The sequence below is a fragment of the Erinaceus europaeus genome, chromosome 20, assembly GCF_950295315.1.
Source record: "Erinaceus europaeus chromosome 20, mEriEur2.1, whole genome shotgun sequence".
NCBI classification, from domain to species: domain Eukaryota; kingdom Metazoa; phylum Chordata; class Mammalia; order Eulipotyphla; family Erinaceidae; genus Erinaceus; species Erinaceus europaeus.
The window spans coordinates 53010657-53030758 of record NC_080181.1 but is presented as its reverse complement, the minus strand read 5'-3'; the positions used below and the strand labels follow the sequence as shown (position 1 = coordinate 53030758).

At 46.7% G+C, this 20102-nt stretch overlaps 1 protein-coding gene across 12 annotated transcripts in view; it reads right to left on the bottom strand.

Annotated features, from left to right (window-relative positions):
• The window catches only part of AKAP13 (A-kinase anchoring protein 13), a 323919-nt gene that overhangs the window by 153958 nt on the left and 149859 nt on the right, over positions 1-20102 (bottom strand). For 11 of the 12 annotated variants that reach the window (XR_009546608.1, XM_060179361.1, XM_060179364.1 and 8 more), the window contains 2 exons: positions 9958-10156; positions 2867-5843 (listed from right to left, as the gene is read on the bottom strand). Coding sequence is in view for 10 of the 12 variants with exons in the window: in XM_060179361.1 (XP_060035344.1) it covers positions 2867-5843; positions 9958-10156 (3176 nt within the window). In the remaining 2 variants the exon portion in view is untranslated. Of the gene's footprint in view, positions 1-1992; positions 2124-2866; positions 5844-9957; positions 10157-20102 lie in introns of those variants that run through there. The other variant, XM_060179372.1, reaches the window with a different exon arrangement.

Here is a 20102-nt window from a genome sequence, read left to right as displayed (position 1 = left end):
TGCGAACTGGAGTGACAAATTTGATGTTTTTATTTGTCCTTTTATCCAATTCTGTAACTCATGAGATGGAGCTTTTTAACTTTTATTTCTTCCCAGGAAAGGAAAGACAAATAAAAACAAGGGGCTGGCCATGGAATGCTCAAATTCACCCTGGCAATCTAAATACAAATGGAGGCATTGTCTCAGTCTCATGTGGAGAATCTTCTGTTTGCTGTTAATCTAGTCACGCCACTCACTGCGATCTGCGCTGGCAGAGAAGAGTGCTCCCTCCACACTAAAGGGCAGAGAGGCTTCTTTCAACAAAGCGCAGATTCTGTTAATCAGGATGTTATTCTTGCAGATACACTGGCATGCATGCGCAAAGGTCTGCACTGAACTTAGAAACTTACCTGTTCATAGATGGACTTTTTAAGTCACTGTTCTTTCTTTGCTCTGGAATTAATTATATAATCCTACCAGCCAATTTAAGAATAGGTAAAAAGGTCCCTTGTCCAAGGAAGCCAAATCTATGCCTTCCAGTTCACAAAATATGATTGGAGATGCAAAAGAAAACTTGAACTAAGCAGTCCCTCTAAAGATATTTCTTTGATCTCAACTTTTCCATGTGAAATCAGAGTAATTTGGGGGAGGGCTTGATGTTGGTACTTAAGTCATTTATCTGAGGGTGTGATATTTGGGCACAACCTCATGACGACCCAACACTCATCAACTGAAGGCACGGATCTTGGTGAGCAGAGAGCTGTCGCAGTGGTGAACAGTGATTACTGGCTCTCGGGGTGCAGGCGAACCCACCAAGCCTGGCCAGGCTCCGTCCCACACGGTCAGCTTCCCAAGGCCTGCCACGCACATGCCCACAGGTGAAGGGCCACATACCTGCTTCCAGATGGAAGTTATGTGTTTTCCCAACCCACCCTCTCCAACTGCCGTAAGAACACGAGTCAAAGCCGTGTGGCTCCTTCCAAGTCAGAAGAGACCCGAGGCCCCCTTCCTCACGAAGGAGGATGGCGAGGGGTTCAGGGAAGGGATGTACACTTCCTAGAAAATACCCTTTGGCTCTGAGCTCAGACTCAGGTGCTAAGCTTCCCCCCGGGGAGCCGTGCCAGGGACTTTCCCCATCCCAGCTGCTTTCTGAAGAAAGCACCAATTTCTTCACCAATGCCTACTTCTCTGTGGGCTGACACCACGAGCTCTGACTCCTCGTGGTAGGAGAGCAAATGACTCGCCCACACGTCACAACCGGCCCCGAGCTCAGAGACTCTGCTGAACCACCTGTGTCCTGCTCCTTTTCTTAAAGCCTGAAGATCTTAAATGTCATTTCTTAATATCTTTCCTGCAGAGGTCAGCTGTTTATATTCAGGTCTAAAGGTCCCCTTTGTTCTCTCTCGTCTCCTGGAGCCCGAAGACACAGACCTCAGCAAGTCCACCTTTAACGTGGCTTAAACTCTGTCATTGAGGCAGAGGGGGTGGGGGGGGGGGTACAGAGAGGCAGGCAGGCAGGCAGACAGACATCCTTCCAGCCCTTATGGCCCAAGACCCAGTATTCAAATAGAACAGCCGCCATTGGCTCTGAGGTCCTCCCACGCTTCTGAAATGCCAAGCAGCCAGGGCCCCTGAAATAGACTTGCTATTGTACCTCCTTTTTGGGATTGGAGACCTCCTGGTCTAAACTGTGACCTCGGCCCACACCTACCCATCTCTACCTAAATGCTAACAAAATTAAAGGCCTAAAAGACTAACCCAGGTTTCATAAAGACTTCAGTTAACAAGATAAAGATTATAAACAGTTGAATGCCTTTTATCAGGGTTCATGACTGCCGTGTTCAAACATCGTTTTCCCCTAAACAATGGCTTTCCTTGATCTAGTTGCTAGTCTCTCTATATACCCTGCCCCCACACTTTTCCCATGTCCCACAACTTAGAGGGTTTTTTTTTAAACTTAGAACAGAGAAGACAAGCAAGCAGATGGTCAAAATGAAACAGGCTATGTCTTACCTACAGAGCCTGGAGCCGACCATGGAGATCTGACTTCTCTGCCTGTTAACAGGTGGGGGACCAAGCTGGCCAGTCCATATGCCAGAAGTCAGACACGGCTCCCGGTCAGGACTTTCACTCTGAGAGTTTATTTCCACCGTCCGCTCTCACCAGGCATGGTTACCCGGAGCTGCAGCGGACGGGGGTGTGAGCTTTCTGTTGGGAGCAGCTGCTGCAGCCAGATAAGCAGACACAACGTCTGCCTGGTGACAGCAGCTCAGCCGCCAGGGGTTGGGGCGGAAATCCTGCATCCCAGCCCTGGTGCTGCGCAGGGTCCTCGGCCCACAGACTGCTGGGCTGGGCTTCGCAGGAAGGGGAGGGAGGGGCTTCCCAGCCCTCAGGGGTGACCTAATGTCACATGAGGATGCAGGACCACAGGCTCCAATGCTCAGGAGCCCACTCTACTCTGAACATGCTCGGGGCACAGACAAGCCTGGAGGGGAGAGGAAGGAGCTGCCAGCTTGCCAGCAAAGCATGATGTCTGCTGTTTCTCACAGTCCTTGGGGGAACGACTGAGCCACGTGAGTGGACACAGCTGCTGGACTCCCTTATCACCTCAGACCACCTGTGGTCTCGGCAGCCCCGTCCAGGTGGGGAGAGCTGGGGTGCTTCAGGGGGACAGAATGAATGGCTGCTTCCAGGCTCCGGGGCACCAAGACAGGAAGCAAAATCTGGCCTGTCCCAAGACGACTAGCCTGTGCTTAAGCGGTGGCAGCCAAGCCAAGCACCTCCTCAATGTGTAAAGGCCCCCTGGACACAGGGACACCTCCATTCCTCCCATCCCATCTCAGCACCTGTTCTCAGACTGGTGACTTTGGGGTTCTGTTGTACTTACCTGTGGCTGATTGGGTGAGGGAGAGAGATGCAGCAAATGTCTCTGGCTCCTCCCTTTCAGCAGCCTCCCCTGACAGCTTCCCAGGGGCATCTTCCTGTCTGTCCACCTGTAAGGTCTCCTCGGGCAGGGAGGTGGCCCTGGCACGGACCTCCTCCTGAGGCTCCATCAGTGGGTGCAACTCTACAGGACTGGAAGGTGGGGTGGGGGGGACTCCCTGGGCTTTGACTCGCTGGAGAACGGCATCCACGATGCGGCTGGCAGCCTCCTCTATGGAGTCTGCAGAGACAGTGTGAGGAGAGGGAGTGGCAAGACTGTCCTTGCTGGGGACCTTGTCACCAGGGCCTGAGAGTCCCAAGTTGGGCTGCAGGTGGGCGCACTGTCGTCCATCGTCCGTCTGTCCATCTTCCTCCTTAGAGACATCCATGTGGCAGCTGATGCTGGCTCCCACCTCCTTCCTTTTCTCCCCACCTAGAGGTGCCTCCCCGGTAGCCACAGCGCCCTGCAGGTCAGTCTGCCCTGTGTCCACTGAAGCTCCTGGCAGGCCTGGGCTCACAGCCTCCTGGCCCAGCGAGCCTGTGGCAACCAGGGTGTCGGGGCTGCTGTGTGGCGCATCCGCTCTTCTGGCCTCAGTGCCAGCTTGCATAGGGTTAGCCTCTGTGACAGCCAACACATTTCTACTCACCCTACATGCAGGGCTTTCCCCTAGCTGCTGAGCGGCTCTAACCCCAGGAGGAGCCTCAGCGCCGTCTGGCAGCAGAGGGGAGCTGCTGGGCTCTGCATCCCCCACTTCCTGGCTTGAGTCTGCAGCCAGACCTGCTCCTGGTGGCACCAGGCTCTGGGCAGCCCCACCTTCCGTCGACTGTGAGACTGGTGGGGCCACTTCCTGGTTGTGTTTCGTTTCTGTGAGAAGACAGGCTGAGGGTGCGCCCGGGGGATTGCTGTGACAGGCTTTGTCCTCTGCACAGAGCACGGAGCTTGGTTCTCCGCAGAAGCCTGTTGCCTCCAGCCAGACAGGTGTTCTCTGCTCTTCCAGCAGAGCTTCTGAAGATGGGGTGTCCTTCTGGCTGAAGGGACACGTCACTGCTTTTGCCTTCTCGCCTGGCTCCTGGGCTGCACAGCTTTCGGGAACCACTGGTGTTTCTCCAGCTTCAGTCAAAATGGACTCTGGGGCCTCACACACACTGGGCTGGGGGGAGGTATCAGTGGCCCCCTCAAGGTTCAGACACTCAGGGGCTGCTGAGAGACAGGGTCCCTCCTGCTCTGCCCCCAGTTCACTGGTACTGGTGTTGCCCATGCTGGGCTGCGGCAGGGGAGAGGCAGGGAATGCAGACAAGCCTACCGCACCTTCGTCTCCTGGTGGCCTCTGGGTGAGAGGGCTGGGATCTCTGTCCGGGCCATCTCTGTGGTCCGCTGCCGTATGAAGTTGAAGAGCTGCTGTTCCCTTTTCTTTCTGGGAGGGGACAGGAGCCAGCGCGTCATGCTCAGTTACTGATTCACAGCCTGCACTGGCTGCCAGAGAGAAAGTCCTGTCTGATGTCACAGGCTGGCGTGGCCCCAGTTCCTCCTCTTCTCTGGGGATATTGGCATGGGGATATGGAGCCCCCTCAGGCAGGTCTGTAGAAATGCTTTCTGGTTTTGAGGTTTTTCCTGGGTCCTTTTTACTTGAATGTTGGAGTGGGCCACAGTCCACACCTTCCTGGGGAGCCCTCTTGGAGGCAGGGGTGGAGGCTGAGCTAACCTCTTGGCCTGGGGGATTGGAGGCTGTGGATGAATGCTGTGAGTCAGGCTGCCCTGGGGGAGTGTTTTCAGGTTGAGGGACAGTGTCATGAGGATGTTTTGCAGCTGACACAGCAGTGGCAGTCACTGTATTCTGCTGACACACAGGGGTGGCCCAGAGGGTCTCGTCCTCTGCTGTAGGGCAGATGGGAACCTGAGATGAGTTCACTTCAGGGTTCTGGTGGGGTGTTCCTACATCTTTTCCTGGCCTAGGGAGGGTTAAGTCAGAAGCTGGCAATGTCTCAAACAGGCCTCTGGAGGGTGTGCTGGGCCCTGGGCCTTCTGCAACCTTGTCTGCTACAGCTGGTTCATCTAGAGAGTTCCGATCTGCCACTGTTCTCTCCTGACAGCTGCTACAAGTTTCCTTGTCTACAGCTGTTCCCATGGAAGCTTCTCGACTGCTAAGTGCAAGTGAAGACTCAGCAGGTTTGGTGCCACCCAGGGAACTGGTGGCAGATTCAGAGTTGGAAGCCTGGGCCTGTTCTGCAGGCTCACTTGTGGCTTCTGCCTCAGTGGCAGTGCTGACGTGAGGGTTCTCAAATTTTTCCTCTGCACTGTCCCCCACTCTGAGCTCTGCCGCCTGGGGAGTGGCACCTGGGTTCCTGAGACCGTGTCTTGTGTCCCCTGCCATTTCTGAGACCCCACTGCCTGCTGCTGAGCAGCTGCCCAGCCCCCTCTCCTCTGTGGAGGAAGGCTGGCTTGAGCCTTGCCCCAGGACCATGTCTCTCTGTGAGGTGGCGTGACCATGGCTCCCTAACCCCGACTCTTTGGTCACTGCACTGGATTCTGCTGCAGCACCTTCTTTTCTGACCCCACAGGACGGAAGGCCTCCTGGGCACTTTGCTCTTAAGTTGGGATCAGACTTGACCGCTGGAATCACAGTGGGCGCTGGCGCTGGCGCTGTCGCTTCCCCTATTTTTCTCTCTGTGCCTTTCTTTTTCTTCCGACGGGAACAGTCTTTATTCTCTTCCTGAACCATACTTGATGGACCACAGGCGCCTCCATTCTGCTTTGCAGGGCTCCCCAAGCAGCCTGGAGAGGCCTCCGTCTGCCTGGGAGGAGGGGGCTGCTCACTGGTTATGGGTTCTGGTGTGTAGGGAAGACACTGGTTGAGGGTGTCTGGGGTACTGGGTGGTCCTGAGGGCTCCTGAGCGGTCACCACTGGGGGGAGGAGAGGGTCCATCTGCTTGATGTGTGTTTTCTAGAAGGAAATGAAAAGCTACTTTCATGAAACAGCCCATGGGAACAGATGCCATTTAGCCACTGTATCAGCAGAAGCCCACGAGTGAGAACTCAATGTCATTCCACCAGCCCTGCTAAAGGCATGCAGAACACTGACCAGAATGATCAGAAACACACCTTCTCTGCCATGTTTCTCTCCTGCAGTGTTTCATATCCACTTAGATGATGAAAATGATCGGGGGTATTCGAGGGGACTAGCTTCTGTGTTGTGAACTTATTTTTTAGGCAGTAGATTAATCTGAATCCCCATAACTCTTATTTTTATCAAGCACAATGGGGGTGTACTCTGTTGAGCACACGTGTTACCAGGCAGAAGGACCCAGGTTCAAGCCCCAGTCTCCATCTGCAGGGGAAAAGCTTCATGAGTGGTAAAGCAGTACTGCAAGTGTCTCTCTGTCTCTCCTTCCATATCGCCCCCATCTCTCTCAATTCCCTGTCTCCACCCTAATTAAATAAACATTAAAAAGCATAGTGACTATCTCCAAATGAGCACAAAGATATGTCTCATAGATTCTTAAGAGAGGCAGAGGCTGTCTCTATCCTGCCTCATGAATACAAGTAAAAATTAATCTTGGCAAGTGCAATAAACTCACACTGACTTAGAGGTACTGGCAGGTGCTCCCGCACCCCAGCTGAGGAGTTAAGTGTCCTTAAGCCCCATGAGTCTAGCTTTGTTACGGACTCAGAGTTTCCAGGACAGCAGCATTCTTCTGTTGTCTAATACTGAATAGGAGATAAACGGGAGCCGATTCGACCAATGATACCGAAGTCTTGGTTATTCTCAGGTATCACTGTGACTGAAGAGTATTATGGGTCATCTCAAAAATAGCTTTTGGAACGTTCAAAGTGTTTTGTAAAAATGTAAACAGTGGGGCCTGGAGATGGCTCACCTCCCAGAGCACAACACCCTGCCAAGCATAATGATCTGGGTTCAAGTCCCCTGGCCACCACTGGGAGCCCTGGCAGAGGGGAAACTTCACGAGTTGTGAAGGGTGCTACTGCATCTCTCTCCCTCGATTCCTCATTCTCTTTCTCTTAACTTCTATCTTTAAAAAAATGCAAAAGGATATAGCTAAGTAGATGAACATGAGTAACGACTTTGGCTCATCAAACTGATGGGAAATGTTCTGCTGTTATCTACACAAGAGGAGCATTGTGAAATAAGCACACGCATATGCGTCTACTGCAACCACAAAAAAGTAAAACCTACAGTTAATCGCAAGTTATGCTACTGCAAAAAGCCACATGTACAACTAAGACATGCTTGGGGGAAATAGAGAAAAACACAACTGATCTGTAGGGAGGGTTTGACTTTATGTTACAATCTCATGGATTCTTCTAAGGCTACAGTTGGATCAACACAAAAGCTCCGGATCTGTATTCATCATCTGATGTGCTGTGAGAATCTTATGCACAGTTACCTTCCTCTCATTCACTGCTCACTTAGCAAACTCATACACCACCCAGAATGCCTCATCACCAGAACATCCCTGCCTGCTTACTGGAGCTATTGCAGGTGTCTGCATACCCAGGTATACAGCCTGCTGTGCTCACTAAGGTATTCATAAAGGCAAAACAAAGAAAACACTTTCACAGACGCTTCTGTGTTGTGTTCCTGAAGTATCGGCAAGATAGATTTGCATTTGTTCCTCCAGAGTGGTGTCGAAGAATTATGAAAGGAGGCCTCCCAATTTAATACAGGGCTTGGCCCAGGAGATGGTACCATGTATGAAGCTTTGCACTCGCCTTTTATTTTTTTGCCTCCATAGACATTGCTGGGGCACCATGAAATCACCGCTCCTAGAGGCCACCCTTTCTTTTTCATTGTTGTTGTTGTTGCTGATGTTGTTGTTGGATAGAACAGAGAGAAATGGAGAGAGGAAGGGAGGACAGAGAGGGGGAGAGGAAGAAAGACACCTGCAGACCTGCTTCACTGCTTGTGAAATGACCTCCCTGCAGGTGGGGAGCTGGGGGCTGGAACCGGGATCTCTGTGCTCCTTACTATGTGCATTTAACCCGGTACACTACTGCCCGCCCTCCAAAGCTTTGCATTCTGAAGCATGAGGTCTAGAGTTTGATCCAGGCATCACTTATGGTAGAGTGATGCTGTGGTGTTTTCTCATTAATGAGCAAATAAAACCTTTTTTTTTTTTTTTTTTTTTTTTTTTTGTCTCTAGGGTTATTGCTGGGCTCGGTGCCTGCACCACACATCCACTGCTCCTGGAGGCCATTTTTCTCCCTTTTGTTGCCCTTGTTGTTTATCGTTGTTGTTGTTATTTTTATTGCTGTCGTTGGTGTTGGATAAAACAGAGAAATCAAGAGAGGAGGGGAAGGCAGAGAGGGGGAGAGAAAGACAGACTGCCTGTGAAGTGACCCCCTGCAGGTGGGGCGCTGAGGGGCTCCAACTGGGATACTTAACGCCAGTCCTTGCGTTTCGCACCATGTGTGCTTAACCCACTGTGCTATCGCCTGGCCCCGAGCAAATAAAACTTTTTAAAAATTCAATAAAGGGTGAAAAATATAGATCAGAGATCTGGGAGGGGGAAAAAAAAGGTACTGTAGCTCTAAAAACTTAGCCGGTTCCTAACTTACACATCCTCTCAGTTCTAATTCCTGTGGTCTCCTGTCAACGACTCCCACACCTTGTAGGCAGCTGTCACCAGCACACTGATATTTTCAATCAATTCTTGTTTGCCTAGCAGGAAGTACTGTTTTTTTTTAAAAAAAAAAAAAATTTTTTTCCCTTTATTGGGGGATTAATGTTTTACAGTCGCCAGATGGAAGTGTTTTATTTGCCTCACTTTGTGGAATATACAAAGCTTTGTATAGAACTTGACTTTTCATATTTATTTACTTAATTATTTGTATTTTTTACCAGAGCACTGCTCAGCTCTGGCTTATCATGATGCAGGGGATTAAACCTGGGCCTTTGGAGCCTCAGGCATGAAAGTCTTTTTGCATAACCATTATGCTATCTACCCCTGCCCAGGAAGTACTGTTGGTCTCAACTCTGGCTTCCTGGCAGAGTTCTTTCAGGCAGAAATGGGATGACACCTGTTTTAGAACAGACCTGAGTCTGGAAGGCAAAGGACAGCACCTCACACAACGCCTCATTAGTCTCTTGGACAGCTGCTTCCAAATACGCTTCTGGCACGAAGCTGACCCTAGGTGACCTTAAATGAAATTATTATCAAAGTCTTTTCCAAATCAAATTAGCTCTGAAATGGCCTGGGTGGAAAAAATTATCTAGCCTTAGCCTTTCAGATGTTACAGCTAAGGCGATACACCCATATGATGGTTCTATTATGCATAACAAATGCTACCACAGAATCTGTAATGTTTGTATGTCTGGCAACAATTTTCTCTTGAAGGCTTGAGTATGTTATAAAATCTATTTTTTAGTGGTCTTTTCACTGTTTAGCAATCGATTCCAATATGGTGACACTGTCATCACTCATGGAAACCGTTGTCCAAAGGCTTTGCTTCTCATGGAATCTGGTTCCTGATGCTTTAGCAACAATCATGGAAACTGTTCTCATAGAGTTAAACCAAACACAGACAGATTTCCTTTTATGCCAGGAAAATGTGTTGTGTGTTTCTATGGCTGCAATGTGTATGAATATCTGCCATTATTTCAAAGACCCGGCCAAAACCAATGAGACATTCTCTTGGGTCTGTCTCCCAGCACTCCAACCCAATGTTAGTGGTAGCAATGAATGCTGCTCATGCTGCTTCACACACTTCTCGACCTGGAGGAAGCACTCTTTTTTTTTTTTTTAAGATCTATATTTATTTATTTATTATTGGATAGAGAAAGAAAGAAATTGAGACAGAAGAGGGAGATAGAAAGGGGGAGAGACAGAGAGACACTTGCAGCCCTGCTTCACCATTCGTGAAGCTTTTCCCCTGTGGGTGGGGACCAGGGGCTTGAGCCCAGGTCCCTGTGCACTGTAATCTGTGCACTCAACCAGTGCACCACTGCCTGGCCCCAGGAGGAAGCACTCTTACCTTAAGTCCTATTTATAGCAAGGTTCTTGGAGGAAGGGCTTGCAAATAGTCATTTCCACCCTTACCATAAGCTGCTGTTGGATGTTCATAAGTTTAGAGATATGGCCAGTGCGGCTGTCTCCATCAGCTGGGGCTCCATGCTGTGACTCAGCCTCAGAGGTTAAGGTGTAGACGCCCAGCTCTCGGTGATGCCTCACAGAATAGTCTCCGTAGGGGATTTCATAGGATAAACTGCTCCAGGAGTCGGGTTCTCTGGCATCTTCCCTGCAAGCAAGCACCTCTGGTTAAATATGTACATTCTGCCTCCCAGGCATGGCCGTGGCGTGTGGTTGGGACGCTTACGTTACAGTTTCTACCCCAGTGGCCCTTGTGCAGAAAAGTGCTTTGTGCATCAGGCTTGTAGCAAAGCGAACCCTCCCTGCCCAGAGGTCACAAATGGGTTAGATGAAAAGAGCAGGAATCCTTCGTAAGTCTGTTAATTTGATCAAGAGTTGTCTGAGGTCTTAAAAGCAATTAACATTATGCTAACAACCAAATATTGAGGAAATGTAAGGAGGGTGGGGCGGGTGCAGCCTGGTCTCCAGCAGAAGCAAGGCAGAAGGGAATGGCTCTCCTAGAACAGAGTCCACCATGATGTCCACAGGGAGAACCAACACTCACAGACGCCTGTTTGGAACAACCAATGGGAGACAGAAACTTCTCCAGCATCAGACCATACCACACTTGTCGACTGAATTATCAAATCCTACTTTGAAATCAAGTGCTTGGTTCTAAGGACTCACAGCTTTAAAATGCTTAACTTTAAAGGCAACTTTGCTCGATTCACATCATGAGAAACATATGCTTTGCATGTGCATGAATCCAGCTCTCTCGAGCACAGGTGTGGGTGACGTTCTAATGTGAAGTCTCTTTATCTAGTCCTAAGCTTTCTGCGGCCACAGGCCTTTTTCATTGATTGATTTGAAGAACATTAAGTGGGCCTCTTCTCTAAAAGCCAAAGCACCCCAGTTCTGCTCTGCTCCTGCAACCCACCCCACCTCAGGCCCTTAACACCTGCTGTTTACAGCACACAGTCTGTGGGTACCTGGGTGTGAGGCCAGCAGGGAGGGACAAAGTGGCCCACCACACAGTCTCTTCTTTCCCAATCTCTGCAGTTTAGCACAGATGTCAAGTATGAAGCAGCCTTCTTTGGGTCTGCCATATTTCTCAAGCCAGAATCCTTAATGTCACTCTTGTTAGTCTGGGCTCAAATAACAGCTTTTACTTCCTAGCTCTGTAATGTTTACCACTTTTGTTTGTTTGTTTGTTTGTTTATTTCTCTGGGCCTGAATGTTATCATCTGCAAACAAATATGATAAAGCATGCATTAGATGAAAATTAGGGGCCATGCACGTAAAGAACTATTCATAGCATTTGTCATGGAAAGTCACACATGACGTCACCTGTGTCGCTTCTGTTTGTTAAAAGAATTTCTAGTGAGCTCTCCGACTTCTTTGTATTTAAAATAGGTTTGCCACTTTCAACAGAAAATGCTTTAAACACACTGAAAGCATCATCCGGACACCACTCTGATGAGATGCTCAATGCTCAAAGATCAAACACAGTTACAGGTTATGCTCATCATCAACTCTTTAATCTGGAGTGTCTCCTAATGCTCCTTTTCTTAAAAACACTGACATTCTTAATGCTCCATTATAATATGCAATTACATTATCAGATAGCATGTGCCATAAGACAGATAATCATACTGATTATATCCCACACAAGCAAAAGCCGTAGGCTGCTGAAGTAACCCAGAGATTCTGGAAGAAGGAGAAAGGTTATGCTTGAAACCATCATCTTGATTTGAAAAGTATGAGAGAGAAGCAGCATCTCACCTCTCTCCAGAGTACTCTGCAAAAAATCACAGATGTCTGTCACTGACCAGTCACATGATAATGACCAGAAGGTGGACACTGAAAGCACAATATGGTGGGAAACGTCTAACAAATCTGAGAACCTGTGCACCAGCTAAGGGTAATAAGCTAGACCGTTAGAGTAGATCACGAGTGCAATTTCCACAGAATGACCTCCCCCTTATGGCTGTGTCGGTCACCTTAGCACATGCCGTGCTAAGTATTTGAAGTACTGACCAAACTGCTCTATTCTAAGTGAAGTGACCACCAACAGAAAGGTACCTATAAGGGTCGGGGACATAGCTCAGCACATCAGAGCACAGGACTTGGCATGCTAGAGACCCCAGCTTCAACCCTCAGTGCCGCTTTAAGCCAGAGCTGAATGACAAGCCTGTTTAATTGATTAATCTTTCTCATAAAACTAAGTACTGGGTCGTCGAGAAAATGATGATTTATTTTTCTGTTTTTCCATGCAAAGATGCATCATTACTGTTCCAAGAACTCAACAGATTTTTATTTTATTTTATTTATTAATGAGAAAGGTAAGAGGAAATAGAGAAAGAACCAGACATCAGACTGGTACATGTGCTGCTGGGTATTGAACTCAGGACCTCATGCTTGAGAGGCTAGTGCTTTATTCACTGTGCCACCTCCTGGAGCACAGGCATATTTTTTTTTTCTTTAAAAAAAAAAAAAGCGAAAACTAAAAGACAGGTTCTTCAAAATTCAACTGGATGACTCAATTCAGAAGTCAACCAGATAAATCAAAGAAGGGGAGGTGCGTCTCTGTCAATCCAACTTTAAAACCTAGGTTGACATTGTTGCCAAGCCTGTTTAATTGATTATCTGTGTCACTCCAATAAGGAACAGTCTTGGAAACAACTTGATTAATACACCCCGTTCAGTGTGGGTCAAACAGAACAGGCTTACAGGCAACATTTGTCAAGGCACAGCTCTACCACTCAGGAAGCTCCCCCTCTGCAGGTGGGGACCAGGGACTCAATCCTGTGCCCTGGTGCATGGTTATGGGTGTCCTCTATCAAGGGAGTCACGTGGTAGCCCCCATCCCTCAAGATTTTAATGCTTCTAATACCATGGGGTGGGCAGCTGGAGGGGCATAAATCATTCAGAAGAGCACACTTTACCATGAGTGAGGCCCTGGATTTGAGCCCTGGCATCACCTGGGTGCTTTTGTGTCTCTTCCTCTCTCTGTCCATCTCTCCCCTTAATAAATCAAGAATGCAAAAGCTGAATAGTGTTAGTGAAAGTCTCAGCCAAACATTAAAAAACGCTTACCAAAAATTCATAAAGAAATCAAACAGCTCGGCAAACAACCAATTTATAAAATGGGTAAAAGGTCTGAACAGACAATTCTCGACATTCTGATGGTACACACAGAGAAAATTCTCCACATCACTTATTAGAGAAATGCAAATCAGGACCTCAATGGGACACTACCTCACACTACCTGTGAGACTGGTCCACAGCAACAAAACGGGAAAGATAAGTGCTGGTGAAGATACGGAGAAAGGGAAACTGTTACACTATTGGTAGGAATGCAGAGTGATGAAGCCCCTATGGAAAACAGTACGGAAAGTCCTTAAATACAAATGGTAGTATCTTATGATCCAGCAGTGCCACTTCCAGGCAAGTATCAAGAGGTCATAGAAGCACTGGCCAAACACGAATTGACAGCTATTAGCCGCTTTTGGCTTATGGGTACAGCTGTCGTTTCAATGGAAGCAAAACTCAGGGAAGATGCTACTTGGAGTTTTGACCTTAGTGAGTGTGGCGTTCTGTGCATGCACAGGGATGGGATGGCGTGGTAGCAGTGATAGGTGGAAATTCAGGCATGAACTCACCCAAAGCCTGTGCTGTTCCATCACCTAAGGGTGGGCTTGCAGAAACCTTTCACAGTGCCAGAGAAGATGCTGTCCAGCACCATTTGAAGGCCGGAGGGAACAAAGAGGTCTTTAAAGGATGAATATATATATATCTATATATTCACACACACACATTTTAAAATAAAGTTCATTCCAGGCAGAACATTTGTCAGCACATACATATTCTCTGATAAAAAGTTTGGAAGTCCACCATCAGCCTGAAGGTGAACAGGACAACCAAAGGTGTCTCTCTCTCCATCTCCCTCCCTCCCTTTCTCTCTCTCCCCCCTTTCTCTCTCTCTCTCTCTCTCTCACACACACACACACACACACACACACACACACACACACACACACACACACACACAAATTGCTGGCCACAGTGATAAGAAAATTGATACACACTAGCACTGACTAAGGGCAGGATATGCACTACTTACTACACCAGATCAACACAAAGTTATCTAATTACATCAACTTTTTATTACCCTTGAGGCTAAATCATCAGATTTAGTCAGATGAAAGAAAACACACAGGCACTGAGGTCCGAATACGATTTCTATCTAATATCATTTCTGACCTAAGACAAATTATTTAGATTCTGTTTAAAAATGTAGACATAAAAATCAACTTTCTTACAGTTTTTTAAACATAAACTATGTATTTATTTTAGATAAAAGAGAGAAATTGAAAGGGAAGATGAAGAGAGAGGCAGAGAGAGACCAGTAGCACTGCTTCACCACTCATGAAGCTTTCTCCCAGTATGTGGGGACTAGAGGCTTGAACCTGTATCCTTGAACACAGTAACATTCTGTTTACCAGGTGTGACACCACTCGGCCCCTCTTCGAGTTGTTTTAAGGATTAAAGATAAATGTGTAGAGCTAGCCTTACAACATACACGCACACAGTACCATTGCTTCTATTTCCTTCCACAAGCAAGGGGTTAAGTGGTAAAACTACTAAGTTTACTGACTAATGGTGTCTCAGATACAAATAGCTATATAATACATAAATAGCTATATAATACATATATATAACCTCACCAGTGTTTTTGATCATCCTGTGAAAGAAGGTAGCACTACCTCAATTTACAGAGAAGAAAATGCAAGCCGAGCCCCCGGCTCCCCACCTGCAGGGGAGTCGCTTCACAGGCGGTGAAGCAGGTCTGCAGGTGTCTATCTTTCTCTCCCCCGTCTTCCCCTCCTCTCTCCATTTCTCTCTGTCCTATCCAACATCCATGATATCAAAAACAACAATAATAACTACAACAACAATAAAAAGGGCAACAAAAGGAATATATATACATACATACATTCATATACACACACACACACATATATATGTATATGTATATACCGTGAGGTGTTGATGACTTGTTAAATTAATAGAATGGTGTCAGAACTAGGGTAGGGAATCTAAACCACCACATCAAGCTACCTCTGTTACCCAGAAAATGCAAGCTCATGAAACAAAGGGACGCTCACACCCACACTTCGAGTTGACTAAGCTTGGCAGTACAGTGGTTAGACCATCGTGTACCAAGGGTATGGGATGCGGCCTGGGGTCCACGCCTGAGTTTTTTTTTTTCCTTTTGCTTTTCACTGAGGGGACTTGGATTCCATTACTCAATGTTTCCATGACTTCTGGACTAGCATGCTCCTCTAAAAGTCAAAGCTCTGTATTTCCTAGTCTCACCTAACTTCCCTACTTCCAAGATCTTGAAAAGCTTATTCTTTAGTATCCTACTGTGACAGTAGTTCAATGTACATCAGTGTCTGATGATCAACGTTCACAAGAAAATAAAGTTAAACTGGTTCAGACCAGACTGGTAACTAAATACTGAAAGCCCGACGATACTGCCAACCTGATTCAGCACATAGCCGCTCTCACCATTGTGTTTCCAGATGCACCGGGAAGTATAATGTTCCCACTGAAGCAAACTTCTTCATTTTAACTGCATTTTAGAATTACCTGGAGAGCCTTTAAAATTCTTATGTGGGGATTACACTTCACACCGATTAAACAGAAATCTCTAGAGGTGGCCCTCTGGCATCGGCACTTTATTTTAAAGCTCTTCAGGTGAGCCTATTGCGTAGCTCGAACCTTTCTGTGATTCTAAGGGGCAGCCAAGGCTGGAAATTACCACAGACAGATAACGTGCAATTACCAGTAAATAATAATCAGAAAGGTAAATAAGGCTGGTGAGAGTGCAGTGAATTCTGCAGTTGTATGCATCATACTCTTGGGACCCATATATGTCAGTTCATTTTTTTCCCCTCCAGGGTTATCACAAGTGTTTGGTGCCAGCACTACAAATCCACTGCTTCTGGAGACCTTTTTTTTTTTCTCCCCTTGTTTTACTGGATAGGAGAGAAAGAAATTGAGAGGGGAAGGGGAGATAGAGATGAGGAGAGAGAGATGGATACCTGCAGACCTGCTTCACTGCTTGTGAATCTACCCCCCTGCAGGTGAGGAGCTGGGGTCTCGAACCGGAATCCTTGCACTTTGTACTATCTATGCTAGACCTGGTGCACTACCATCCGACCCCCCTGCAATTTCTTCTAATTCATCATACAGAAATTGGGTTCAGAAGCACTCAGTAATAGGTAAAATGAGGCTGAATGAAGGTTTCATTAGCTTTCATATTAATAAACTGAAATTCTAGTGAATGAGTTCAATATTGACAATAAACAAAAAATAAAGAGCCTCAAAATAAACAAACAACATGAAATAGGTAAACAAACAATAAAGTGGATGTGTTGGCATGCAAAGTGGTATGTCAGCTGCAATTGTTCTTAAAAATTCTACACAGCGTGGGGGACCGACCTCTGATGAGATAAACCCGACTAGTGGTACCAGCAGTATGAATAATGTTATTATGTATAATCTAATTGTTTCAAAAAATACATGCTGATGTTCTCTTGCTTCCAGCCCAAGTCAGAGGACAGAGACAGCAGAGAGCAGGTGGCACCAAAAGCTATTTCAAAGCACCCTGGAGAAGTGAATCATGACACAGGAGTCTGAGTTAGGATTCTGAGACACACCTGTTTAATTCATCCCCAGGCCAACACCAGGCACTTCAAAGAGATCCTCCCCTACGTAGCAAGGCAGACTGATCAGGGTCTACATAGTCCATAATGCAGTCGTTTTAAAACTCACTTCCCCAATGATATGAGCTACCTAGAGATCACACTAAGGGTTTCCATCTGCCTAACAGTGGGATCTACCTTTGTACAAAGCCAAGCTGACCTCTCACAGAATGCAAGAGTCTTTGCCTGGATTGTGGTCATTACTGGCTTAATAACTACCTGTGTCTACTCCATACAAAGTGCTTTGTGTCACTCGGGCAGGAGAGGATTATTTGGAGAGGGAGCACATTATCACTGCTGCCCAGATTCAAAGCCCAAGCTTGGGGGTGGGGGGAGAGGGGTGAGTGCTTATATGGTAATCTAAAACTTGGGAAGGATGACAGAGCTGGACAGAGTAATCTCAAACTGACACAAGAAGATGGGTTAGGAAGAGAACATGCCTTTAAAATGTAAAGAATTGGTGGTCCGGGAGGTGGCGCAGTAGATAAAGCATTGGATTCTCAAGCATGAGGTCCCAAGTTCAATCCCCAGCAGCACATGTACCAGAGTGATGTCTGGTTCTTTCTCTCTCCTCCTATCTTTCTCACAAATAAATAAATAAGTAAGTAAGTAAGTAAGTAAGTAAGTAAGTAAGTAAGTAAATAAATTCTTTTAAAAAATGTAAAGAATTAGTGGCTGAGTGGGGCTCTGGTTTGTCTCTGTCTCTTACGTAAAACTTTCTTTTGTATGTATCACATAAACACAAAACCTAACTAAATGCAAACCTATGTGTACACCAACTTAAATGTGATCTTGCTGGAAGGTTTTGGGAAGACTTGCAAATGTATTTCTTTCAGCCTTATTTCTGAAAAGCACCTGAATATACGACTTAAAAAATATACTATGACATTTTACTCGGCTGTAAGAAAGAGAGAGAGAGAGACCTTCTCTTTTGCTACAACAAGGATGGATCTAGAGTGATCATGTAAAGTAAAAATAAAGTTTGAAGGAGAAGTATGAACACTGGGTAAATTTACTACTGCTTGGTGGGGAAGTTGTGCTAACACCTATCATGTGAAACTGTCCCCAGGTAACAACAGCACTGGATTCACCATTTCAATAAGCTGATTTTGCTGAAGGAAAAAAAAAAGGAAGCAAGTATGCTAGATTGATTCAGAGTTAAGGATAACCCTGGACTTCAGGGGAGGGGTAACCATCAGCTTCTAATGGTGACGTCTCCATGTCCTCTGGCTAAGTGATTTGTTCTACTAGTAGAAACTGCTAACTAGAGTCACAATCGCTGCTCTGTAAACTCACCTTTTTCCATGTGAAATAAAATTTTATTTATTTATTTTGGATAGAGACCAAGAGAAAGTGAGGGGACAGGAAGAGGTAGTAAAAGAGGGGGGAAGGGAGGGATGCTAGGAGGAATAGGAGGAGAGAAGGAGAGAGGGAGATATCTGCAGCACTATTTCACCACTCATGAAGCTTGCCCCCTGCAGGTGAGGACTGGGGACTTGAACCCAGGTCCCTGTGCACTGTAATGTGTGTGCTCCATTCTAAGTGGTGCTCCATATGCACCCCTTCCAGCTGCCAAAATAAGTATTTTCAAATAAACCCAACAGATACAAAGCAGGACATTCATCACGCACCAGTGACAAAGCTTTGGAAGAGCAGACCGAATCCAGGTTTCACCATATTTTGGAGAGAGGGGTATACAAAGAAGCCCCTTGAGATTGCCAGAAACCATACTCTATACCTTCTGGTACCTATATGCCTTAGGGAAAGAGACAAATGGCAGGAGGGAATGGCACAGACAGGAATGAGAAGCATGGTACTGACCACAGGTCCACAAGGCAAACTTTCCTTTCTTGCTAAGGTCGAGTTCAGAGAGGTCTTCTTAGCAAAGTTGAAAGTCAAGATTCTTGAATGTTTTAGGGTCAGGTGTTGAGTGTACAAGTTACCAAGTGCAGGGACCCAGGTTCAAGCCTCTGGTCCCCACCTGCAGGGAGGAAGCTTCATAGGTAGTGAAGCAGGACTACAGATGTCTTCCTCCAATACTCTCTCTCTCTCTCTGTATTCCCCTTCTCTCTCAGATTCTCTGTCTCTATGCATTAAATAAATAATAAAAAACTTAAAAATTAAACTATAAAGAAAAAAAGATTCGTGACTATTTTAAACGTGCAGTTCCTGCCAAGCAAGTGTTTGAGAGGGGTGAACATGCCTGCAAGCATGAGGCTCCAGGCTCAATGCTCAGCACCGCACATGCCCGGTGGGGATCCCGGTCTCTGGTGCTCTCTCACATCTATTCAAAGTGCATTCCAGTATAAGCTGAAGGACGGCTCCAGATTGTTTGCAGTGCTGAATGTAATGCAGTGTCTCTACAGGATTTTCAGTGATGCCCACCTACAACTTAGAGAGTGCTATCATGCAGTGCTGCTTCAGCTGAAGAGTTACAAACAAAAGTGACAAAGCTATAAACGTTCCCCAAAGTAAAGACTACTGGGGTGATAGCTCAGTAAACCGTGTGTCCCTCAGACATTGCAGAGGCTGCATGTTTGTTCCCTAGCACCGCTTTAGGCCAGAGCAGGACTGTACCCTGGTCCTCTCCTTCCTCTTTGCTCACTCATAAGAAATATAAACGGAAAACATTCAGCCCCAACCAGCATTTTACTGGTTTTCCAAAATCAAAGCCACCCAAATGTTGAATGTTCATGTCACAGTTCCTGTCATTTATTAACGTGACTTCCCTGTGTCAGGTCTGAAACACTGGGAGCTCATCACCGTTCAGAAGCAGCACGGGTGTCGGTTTCCCTCTGCCTCGTTACCAAGGCTGGTGCTCAGCACAGAGAGGCAGAATGAAGGGCAGGCACAGAAACTAGAGCCTCAGCCAGCTAAGGGCTAAATATGGGCAAAAATTAAAATAGATAAATAAATAAATTTAAAAAAATTAAACTCACTCCAAGCAATTTAGTATAGGAATGTAAATGGGTTAATGTGCTGGGGAAAAAGCTACAAGCTTTTTTAAAAAATTTATTTATTTCCCCTCTTGTTGTCCTTTTTTATTGCTGTTATTGTTGTTACTGATGGCGTCGCTTAGATAGGACAGAGAGAAATGGAGAGAGGAGGGGAAGACGGAGGGGGGAGAGAAAGACAGACACCTGCAGACCTGCTTCACCACCTGTGAAGTGACTCCCCTGCAGGTGGGGAGCTGGAGGCTTGAACCGGGATCCTTATGCAGGTCCTTGCACTTTGCGCCATGTGTGCTTAACCCGCTGCACTACCACCAGACTCCCAGCTAAAAGCTTCTTGTACCTCTCTTATCCTACGGTCTTGTCAGTGTTTTCATTTTATAAATAAAAA